General features: G+C 52.7%; 1 protein-coding gene across 4 annotated transcripts in view; it reads left to right on the forward strand.

Moving 5' to 3' along the window:
• Positions 1 to 6,217, forward strand: part of CEP131 (centrosomal protein 131) — a 29,156-nt gene extending 22,939 nt beyond the window's left edge. For 3 of the 4 annotated variants that reach the window (XM_030534100.1, XM_030534101.1, XM_030534099.1), the window contains 5 exons: positions 1,289 to 1,431; positions 2,622 to 2,799; positions 2,952 to 3,148; positions 5,696 to 5,756; positions 5,885 to 6,217. In XM_030534100.1, the coding sequence (XP_030389960.1) occupies positions 1,289 to 1,431; positions 2,622 to 2,799; positions 2,952 to 3,148; positions 5,696 to 5,756; positions 5,885 to 5,959 (654 nt within the window). In that variant the 3' untranslated portion in view covers positions 5,960 to 6,217. The other variant, XM_030534102.1, reaches the window with a different exon arrangement.
• Positions 6,218 to 10,408: the final 4,191 nt, after the last annotated feature.

Raw genomic sequence — 10,408 nt, forward strand, 5'->3', positions numbered from 1 at the left:
GTCCAGCATTAAACAGTGCCAGTCTGGGGGCTGGTACCCGGAGCCCTGAGCCCGTTTAGCACCATGGAAAACACACCATTCAACGGCCTTTTCGCCTGGTCATAACGGTACAGAAAACCAGTGAGAGTCTTTGGAATATAACGGGTTGAGTAAAGCCTTCAGGCTGACAGCAGCCCTTGTTCCCATTCCCTTATGCTGGAGAGAGGTTTTACAAAGCCCCCTTTGTCTGACCGGCTCTTAGACGGTGTTGAGACGGTGATAATGGTCTTTGGGGAAAGGGATGGCTTTAGTGGAGGGGGGCTGGAGCTGGCGCTGCTGTTAAAGTCCCATCTCGTTTCCTAGAGGACAAAGCAAGACAAAGACCCACAAAAGGGGAGAGAGAAGAACAGCGATGAGAGAAAATGCACCTTCAGTGTCTGCTGTTAACTCTCACTTGCATCCTCGCTGCTGGGAAACCCCAGGCCCAGCCCACGATCTGATCAGCCACCCTGAGACCTGGCAAACTTGTACCAGCGACAGGCTGTTTAGGACCTTGCATTTCGCTGCCTTTCTGGTCACAGGCTGGCAGCACTGTTGCAAAATACACTGTGGTGGCTGGCTAAGCCAGACACTTCTCAGGCAAAAGGAAAAAGAAGGGAGATCACCAAGAGAAAACTAAAGTGGAGAAGAAGACACCAGGTGGGGGGAGGAGTGTGACAGTCTCACATCCCAGGTGGTGGTCAGGACTCAGCTGGAGCCAGTGGAGGTGATAATGTCACGTGGGTGCCCCCCTCTCTATCCTGGTCTGCTCAGGATGTCTCTCAGGATTAGGAAGAAAAAAGTCCATGGTCCCAGGAGATGGCGGGGGTGGTAACTCTGATGGCAAAGCTAATGCCTTCCCCTTCTTTCATTCAGCCAGCGCTGCGGTAGCCCCCAACCTCAAGTCACTTCTAGGGGACCTCAAAAAGAAGTGGTGGGTGGGGAAGCTCATCCTCTGATTCTGTTGGCCTGATTTCCAGTGCACCAAGGTGGTTCATAATTTCTGGTCTCACGTTGTTCTTGTTTATCAGGCATGATTTTAATGCAGCCCTTGAGGTGTAGCAGGAAGCCTTTTGGTTTGGACTGATTGTCTGTCTGTCTGTCTGTCTCTCTCTCTCTTTCTTCCTGTTGCTCCTTTCCCCGTCAGCATTTGTTGGCCTGGTTGTTGTGGCACCATATGAACTTTCAGTCACTTTCCACAGTTGAGCTCACAGTTACGGTAAATGTGTAGGCCCAGTTATCACAACCCCATGTCTGACTCTGTGCCCAGGAGGCCTGGCTGCTCTCCCGGGAGCGGGAGCTGAAGGAGGAGGTGAGGAAAGAGAGGGACAAAGAGATTGAACTGGTCATCCAGCGCCTGGAGGCCGACATGTCGTCTACCAAGGAAGAGTGCGAGAGGGTGGCAGAAAACAGGTAGGAAGGGGCCAGGTGGCCATAGGGACATATTGAGCCTGTGAGAGTGAGCCCTGCTCTGTAGCTGGGCCCACATCTCCCTGCCAAGAACAGGCTACCCGGAGTGTGGGAGGATGCCCCAGGCTCCATACCTCAGCGGAGGAGAGCAGTGGTTCAGTGAGTTGGGGGGCTCTGGAGCACCCTGACCTAGGAATTAAGGCGCATAGTAGTAAGCAGTGAAAATAAGTGCCCTGGTACTCATACCTGCAGAACCGTTTCAGTTACGCTTCATTGTAAAGGCCTGGTTTTCCTGAACGCAGCCTGAAATTGTGTGCCTGATTTGTGTGTTCACTTACGAGTGCTTGCATCACTGCCTGGTATGCATATAAGGATTTGTGTGTGTAAAAGCCCAGTTTGCACCGTCACTTGCAACCTTGCACACCTAGTTAGGCACACAGTTGTGTGTGCAGTTTGAACACTGTTCATTTTGGAGTGAAGAGGTAGCATGCATGAAGGTCTGCACCATTGAGTGCTGAATGGCAAAGCAGATGCTTCCCCACAGAAAACCTCTATTGGCACCCATCCATGCCCATGGCTGGGAAGGGGTTAAATAAGCCAGGAGGGATTGCAAATGATATTCCATAGCCGTTGGGCAGGCCTCCTTTATACAGGCCCAGTGTCTGGTTCCCACAGTGCCATGCAGGTGGCTGAGGAGGCCACCTATGGGAGTGAAAGCTGTTTTAGTTTGATGTCCTTCACTAAGCTTCCCTCCCCCGTAACCTGACTCCCTTTAGGGCCTTATTTACCCAGCATCCTTGCCTGCCCCTACACCCTCAAACCGTGGGACATTCTATGTAGTTCAAAGGTGGGAAATTGAAGAATGATGAAAGGAAGGGTTTTCCACCCAAGGTGTAGTTAGCCTGTGGAACCCACTGCCACAGGCAGTTAAGGCCAATAATTTAACAAGATCCAAAAAGAGATGGAACATTTCTGTGGACAAGAACATCATCCAGAGTTACCAGAATTACATCTTTGGGGCAGGGATATGAAACCATCTGCTTAAGGCTGAGACCCAATGTGGGGTAAGATTATCCCGAATCTACTGCTGTGGGGCTCTTACACCTCTCATCCGGTGCTGGCTAGGGGTGGGAAACGGGGCTAGATGGGCCTCGGCTCTGATCCAAGCCGGCTGTTCCTGTGTTTTCCCCCAGGATAAAGAGGGTCCGAGACAAGTACGAAGCAGAGCTGCAGGAGCTGGAGAGATCTGAGCGGAAGCTGCAGGAGCGCTGCAACGAGCTGAAGGGGCGGCTGGCTGAGCGGGAAGGCGAGAACATGCACCTGCAGGGCCTCGTAAAGCACAAGGAGCAGGAGGTGGAAGACATCAGGAAGGTGGGTGAGGGACAGGCTGTGCACTGGGACTGGGCAGGAGCTCTGCCCAGGTGTGTGGGATGCTCTCCAGTGAGCTCCCCCTCTTGTAGCACTGAGCTCCCCCTGGATGCTCCGTGCCCATCAGAGCACCTCACTTCTCCTGTCCCCTGCAGGTGAAGGACCAGCTGGCCAAGGAGAGGAGCAGTCTGTCGGAGGTGATTCGCCAGGAGTTTGCGGACAGGCTGGTGGGGACGGAGGAGGAGAACAAGCGGCTGAAGGCAGAGATGTCAGAGATGAGAGCCCGCCAGCGCTTGGAGCTGGACAGGATAGCGCGGGACAAGGATGAAGAGCTGGAAGAGGTTCATAAGAGGTGAGGGCTGTTCACGCTCTGTGGGGCTTGGGGGCAGCTCGAGCCCCATGGCCTGTGTCACGTATGCAAAACAGACCCATGTCAACCGGGGTCCCAGCTCTGCATTTTCTAACACATGCCTGCCTGCGTGGAGCCCCGGGTCACTATAACTACTTGCCTATGGTTTCTGTTGCTTTGTGCTGATCCCTCTGGGCCCAGTGGCAGCCCTGTGCCACGAGACCTACGGGCCTCTCCCTGGAGAGCCACAGGAGCTGCTCCTTCACTGGCCCAGCAGCTCTAGCTGCTCTGGTGCTGTAGATATTCCTGCCGGTGTTATACCAATTATATTAGACCAGTAAAAACCAGCAGGATCTTATTAAAGGGGACAAGGCAAAGATGCCACATTTATTATGATAACAATTTGATTTATGACTAATAACTAATATCTTAATTCTTATACACACACATTATACCTCACACACACACACACACACACACACACACACACACACACACACACACACACACACACACACACACACACACACACACACACACACACACACACACACATATCAGATGTTCTGCAGCTGCTGCATAGTTACCAGTCCTGAAGATAGCTTAAGTTCATAGCTTGATTTTGCAGCTTGGGTTCGTAGCTTGTGGTGGCTAACTGGCCAGGAAAGCCGGGCACAAGGACAAGTTGGATCTCTGTTGGGCCGGCACTGATGTCCTTCCATGTTGGCAGCAGAATGTTACCTAGAATCTCTCATCTCACTCTTCTTTTTTATAGGCTTTTAGTTTGGATTCAAAGTCTATAGGTCTTGCTGTGTCACGCTGCCTCTGGGCTTAGATTGATCACCCATCAATTGCAGGCGTGACTTTCAGCCTTGAACCTGGCTTTGATCTTCCTTCTGTTGTTCTGTTGTCCTTTTCTTTTTAGGGTGGATGCTTCTTACTTTATTTAGGGCTGTTGTCTAGGTCTTCAGCCATTGATATTTGAACTTTATCTCATCAGGACAGGCTGGGGCTGGAGGTTGATTCCATCATCCACACATTCCTCATTCACATATCTAAACTAAACTAATAAGATTACAGCAGGGTTTGCAAAAATGAAGGCTGGAGGAAGCTTTTACAAAATGGAGTGAGTGTTTTTAAATGGGGTTTGAATTACAATACGGAACAGAAGTTACAGTGTAGGCAAGTGTAGTGAATGATGAACAGAAGTTACATTAATAAAGTGAACAATTAAAAACAATTTCATTTATCAGTTCTACACCGGGAGAGGGCAGAGGAGTGCAGATGTGTGTGCATACGTGTGCCACTCAGTGTGATTATCCAGGAGCGCTGGGAGCAACTGGGTTATACCCGGCCTACAGTCGGCTCCGATCAGGTGCTGCCATGGATCTAGCCAGGTCGCCCCTGCAGCCGACCTGGCTCTTTATATCTAGTGTGCCAAGATGGCAAACCGCAGCACTGAGAATCTGGCCGAAAAGGTAGCGGAGCAGATCGGGACGTGATCCTGCTGTCAGGGAAGGCGGGGAATTCTCGCACAGAGCCCTCAGCTGGGGGAAGGAAAGAGGGGGAGACTGCACCATCGGGCCAGGTGGGAGGGGCTAAAGGTTCTTGACCAGCAGTGTCGGGTGGAGCACTACAGTGAGGTGAACTCCTGGGGCTGGCTGCGGGCATCGTCCTTCGTGCTGTGTGGTTTTAAGTGCGCTCAGGACTTGGCAGGTACCTGGGGAGGAATGGGCCCTGTGTGCTGGTGTCTGCACACAGGCTGTGTGACAGCTCCAGCCCCTCTCTGTGTCCCCTGCTCCCCACTGCCTGGGCCTGTCTCTGCCTCTCGTGTTCTTGACAAGGGAGGATGGTCTTGTGGTAAGGCACGAGGCTAAGTCAGAAGATCTGGGAGCAGCTCCCTGCTCTGACATTGACATGTTTTGTGGCTCAGGGTGAGACACTTCCCCTCTCAGCCTGCTGGCTTCCCCACTGTGCATCCAACAGGGTGAGCATCAGTGACCTCCCTGCAGGGCCGAGGCTGCTGCAGAGACCAGCCCGTTGTGTGTGAGGTGACACGTCTAGCTCTCTGCTACATACAGTCGCTGGGAAAGGTCACCCCAAATTGGCGCTGGGAAGACTAGTGCCAAGGGCTGTGATAGGCTGCTGGCAAAGCAGCAGAGGAGTGCGGCTAGCACCAGAAAGAGTCTGGAAAGGAAAGGCAGTATTTAGGACTCAAGTCAGCTCAATGCATTTTGGGTATTTTGGGTTAGTTACCTCCTTGGCATTGGTAACTTGATCCAGGCCCCCAAACTGCTCCATGTCATAACAGGGAAGATGCGAGAGGGTGGCAGAAACAGGGAGCAAGGGTTTTATTAACGTCTGACCCACGACACCCTCTCATCAGCGCAACAGGCTCGATGAGTGTGTGCAGGGGCATGTGAGTCCCAGGAGAGGAGAGGGACGATTGTCACCTCGCCAGCGCCTGTCACTGGCCGCTGCTGTGCTGAATCCCAGCCATGTGTCAGGTGTTTAGCACAGCTGTCGGGTGTCTCCCTTGTCTCCATGCAGAGTGAAGATGGCCATTGTGAAGAAAGAGGAGATGGTGAATGTTCTTCGGAAACAGTACGAAGTAAGTGTCCCTGCGGGCAGGAGCCTTGATGCTGGGGTAGGGTCTCTGGCGCCGGTTCTGTCCCTCCTTGTGCCCCGCTGCCACGTGTCTAACCTCGGCTCCCTCTCCTGTCTTGTTGTGTGCTCCAGGCAGCTGTGAAGCGGGCAGATCACCTGGAGGCCCTGCTGGAGCAACAGCGGAAACAGTTGCTGGCTGCTAACTAGCAGCCCAGCCGCCAGGGTGCCGTCACCCTCCCACAGTACGGCAGGAACAAGGGCTCCTGTTTCCCAGGAAGTGGCCCATTGTGGGTCTGTGCTCCGTGTGCGTGGGCCTGGAAGTGGAGTCTCCCCCTCCTCCTGTGCTGTTCTTTTTACAACTTTCGTTATTTGTGCCTCAGCCCGACCCCTTGCTGGAGAGGACTCCCAGTGCTCAGGCTTTTGTGTGGTATTTTAACAGTAAACTGCGTGCGTGTTTCTAAAGTCCATCTGATCTGTGGTTGCTGCAGGGATGGGCAGGTGCTGTGCAGTTGCTGAAAGAGCAAATGTTTGACCCCTTTACTGAGCAGCATCTGGGTATGCACCAGGGCATGTCCTCCCACCCTTCATCAGCGTGGGCCCATGCCCTGGGCCTCCCCCTAACACCTGCTGGTCCCCAGGTTTTTCTCTTGGTCAGATGCAAGGGATTAGTGTGATCCAGACGCTCTCTGGCTGCCCACGGTGAATGAGGACTCATCCCCAATTCGCAGCAAAGGGCTAGAGGGATGGAGCAGAGCGGTGAGTGGGAAATGCACCGTCACTGCTTCCTACCAGCAGAGCTGAGCCAGCCCTCAGCCCCCTCTGTTCTCCTTACGCCCACACACCGAGCTGGACGTATCAGCGTATGCTTCTGGGTGTGGCCGACGACAGTGCGGCTGACTATACTGAGCCCATGGCAGTGGGGGTGAGTGAGCTATCGCTGTCCCATGGGTGATCAGATGTCTCTGGTCAGGGCTGTGCTCTCCAGCCTGGTGATCCTGCTGGCTGGTACACAGAACACGCACCTCGCCCCGCCTTCAGTGCCCAGTTAATGCTGCCATTTTAACTGCATCAGAGTCATGAAATCCCGAGCTAAGGTTCCCACCGCAGCAGGCTGCTCCTCCTTGGCAACTCACTCACCTCAGGCCTGGTGCTAGTGATCAGCCAGCACAGCCCGTACAGCCACACACCGTGTCATGCGCGGAGGGTGCTTCAAGCACGGCCTTCTCCATAGCTGGGTAGACACTGGGCGTCGGCTGCGCTCCTGCCCGTGGGGAGGCAGCACAAAGAAGCTATCTGGTGCCAAGGGAGCGGAATTCAGTCCCCAGGCTTCAGTCCACCACCTGCCACTAGCACTGACACCCTTTAATAACAGGCCCTGTTGCATAAATACGCTACCAAGGGAACCGGGAATCAGCAGCTAGGTGCCTCTGCTTCAGCATGTCAGGCCAGAAGGCTGAGACAGCCCCTTCTGGGGTCACTTCCCCCCGTCTCCATTCATTCCAGCACCTCTCCCGCAGGCTCCTGCCTGCAGCAGTGGGAAAGCAGGGGGATTGGCCACCATTACAGCTAATGGTGCCAGGATCTGCCAAGACAGCGGGCTGGGCTCTGAGCAATGTTTGCTAGGCCCTTACAGCATTGCTGCTTCCTGTGCGGAGGGATTCTCATTGTTCCACTAGACCCTGAGTTACGAGCACTCAGGAGTAGAGGCTGTTTGTTATTCGGAACGAAATGTGGTGGTTCTTTCAGAAGTTTACAACTGAATGTTGACTTAATACAGCTTTGAAACTTTATTATGCAGAAGAAAAATGCTGCATGTAACCATCTTAACTTAAATGAAACAAGCACAGGAAGTTTCTTTACCTTCTCAAATCTTTTTTTAAACTTTCTCTTCTCTTAGTAGTTTACATATAACACAGTACAGCCCTGTATTTGCTTGCTTGATTGATTTTGGTCTCTGCTGCTGCTTGATTGCGTACTTCCAGTTCCAAAGGAGGTGTGTGGCTGAATGGTCAGTTCGTAACCTTGGTGCTCATAATTCTGAGGTTCTGCTGTCCCTGCACTTCTCAGAAGCAAGGCTCCCTGGGATGCAGCTCAGACTTCGCCATGGCCAGGATCCTGCTGAGAGAGAGCTGTTGTGTGGACTGTTACAGAGCATTGGCGCGTGCCTGCAGGCATGTGTTGACTGGCACTTGCTCTGGGGCCTCCCAGGACTAGGATGGGGTTTTCATCCCCTTTTCTTACCTCTTATTTGTGCTCTGCTGACTAAGGGAGTCCTGCCCATGGCCGACTTGCAAACTGTTGGCATCTACCCCTGAGCTGGTTACCACCGTCCAAGCATTGCCGGTGCTGGGAGCAGGGTGTGCTCTGGGGAAGGAGCAGGAAACTGGTTAACAGTCCACTTGCTGTCGCTTCTACTCTCTGTATCTGTTTCTCCGTCTGTAGGGTACGGATTATCCCAGCTTGTAACGTGCATTGTGACCCTGAGGCTACAGGTGCAGCCCATGTGCTCCCTGTCACTCCTGCCCCAAGAGGATGACATGACATTTCCTGGGGCTTTCGCCATCTAGCCAGGGATTTGCATGGTCTCACTGTCTGCAGATCCCAGTCTGGGAGTGGGGGAGGGAAGCGCTCCAGGAAATGTCATACTTCAACCTCGGGTCTGTTTCCTCTCTGGTTAGGAGCTCCCCATACTGCTCACCTTGGTTTTCAGGCTGCGTGGCCAGCAGGTGCATCCTGTGTTTCCTGCCTAGGGAAGCGGCATTGTGCCTACGCTGAGCTGATGCTTTTCCTTTCATCCAGGCCAGCTACTGGGAGGCACTGCTGCTGGGTTAATTCACTGGTGACCCTGGGCTGCTGGTGTTTGGAAAGCTGGGTTGCTTCTCTGGTGTCTGTTCCAGGAAGGTGCTGAGATAATGGGGGAAGGAAGGCAGGGAGGAGCTCCCTGAAGTAACTTCCCTGCCTTTACTTCTCTTAGCTTGGTGGGGACTCAGTGGATCTGCCATAGCAGGGAAGCTGAGGCCAATCCTGCATGGTGCTGAATGCCCTCAGAAGGCAGTGGGAATGGAGGGTGCTGAGCATTCCGAAGAGGGGGCAGGGTAACTCCCAAGTTGGCAACAGGGGCCTCTACTACCCCTGAAATGGATCTTCACCGGCTTCCAATGGAGCAGATTACTGTCCTACCAATGAAAAAGGTCCACAGTAATTATCTTCAGTACACAGCAGTTTATTGGGAAGGAATTACACAAGGGATAAAGGGGTATATTAAGCACATAACTCCTATGTTAGACATTTAAGAGCTATACATTAAGAGCTCTACATTCCTCTTAACGAGTGTCTCTTTCACAGATGTACACAAACAGGCCCTGTGCTAGCATCGCAGTTCCTGCTTGGCAACCAGAGAAGGTGGTTACCAATTTTTATAGACGGCTTCTTCTCTGCTGGTCTGTTCTTAGCCCTCTGGTCTGTCTCAGATTCCCTCGAGGCAAGGCCTTGTGCCTTGAGACCCCTCTGGTCACAGTCCTCCTCCAGCCCACGGAGCAGAGGTTTGGCTACTCTGTCTGGCAGCATTGCTTCAAGCGTCAATTAAGGAATCCCAACCACAGTAATTTACTTTGCTTGATTCTTAGGGTACGTCTACACTACGGGATTATTCCGATTTTACATAAACCGGTTTTATAAAACAGATTGTATAAAGTCGAGTGCACGCGGCCACACTAAGCACGTTAATTTGGCGGTGTGCGTCCATGGTCCGAGGCTAGCTTCGATTTCTGGAGCCTTGCACTGTGGGTAGCTATTCTGTAGCTATCCCATAGTTCCCACAGTCTCCCCCGCCCCTTAGAATTCTGGGTTGAGAGCCCAGTGGCTTATGGGGCAAAAATCATTGTCGCAGGTGGTTCTGGGTAAATGTCGTCAGTCATTCCTTCCTCCGGGAAAGCAATGGCAGACAATCATTTCACGCCCTTTTTCCCTGGATTGCCCTGGCAGACGCCATAGCACGGCAACCATGGAGCCCGTTCAGCTTTTTTTTTTTTTTTACAGTCACTGTATGTGTACTGGATGCCGCTGACAGAGGCGATACTCCAGCGCTACACAGCAGCATTCATTTGCTTTTGCATGATAGCTGAGACGATTATCAGTCGTTCTGTACCGTCTGCTGCCGGTGTAAATTGGCAATGAGATGACGGTTATCTGTTCTTCTGTACTGTCCGCTGCTATCATGGGTGCCCCTGGCTGAGATCAGCCAGGGGCGCAAAGGCAAAACTGGGAATGACTCCCCGAGTCAATCCCTCCTTTATGGTTTCTAAAAATAGAGTCAGTCCTGCCTAGAATATGGGGCAAGTGTACTAGAGAAGCAGTGTATCAGAGAGCACAACTGCTCTGTGTCAGATCCCGCAGAAATGATGAGCTACATGCCATTCACGGGGGGTGCCTCTGCAACAACCCCACCCATTGCTTCCCTCCTCCCCCAACCTTCCTGGGCTACCATGGCAGTGTCCCCCCATTTGTGTCATGAAGTTATAAAGAATGCAGGAATAAGAAACAATGACTTATTAGTGAGATAAAATGAGGGAGAGGCAGCCTCCCGGTGCTATGACAGTCCAGGCAGGACATTGAGTGGTGCGGGGGAGAGGAGCCCAGCATGCCGCTGCTATGACA

The sequence above is a fragment of the Gopherus evgoodei genome, chromosome 15 (genome assembly GCF_007399415.2).
Source record: "Gopherus evgoodei ecotype Sinaloan lineage chromosome 15, rGopEvg1_v1.p, whole genome shotgun sequence".
In the NCBI taxonomy this organism is placed as follows: domain Eukaryota; kingdom Metazoa; phylum Chordata; order Testudines; family Testudinidae; genus Gopherus; species Gopherus evgoodei.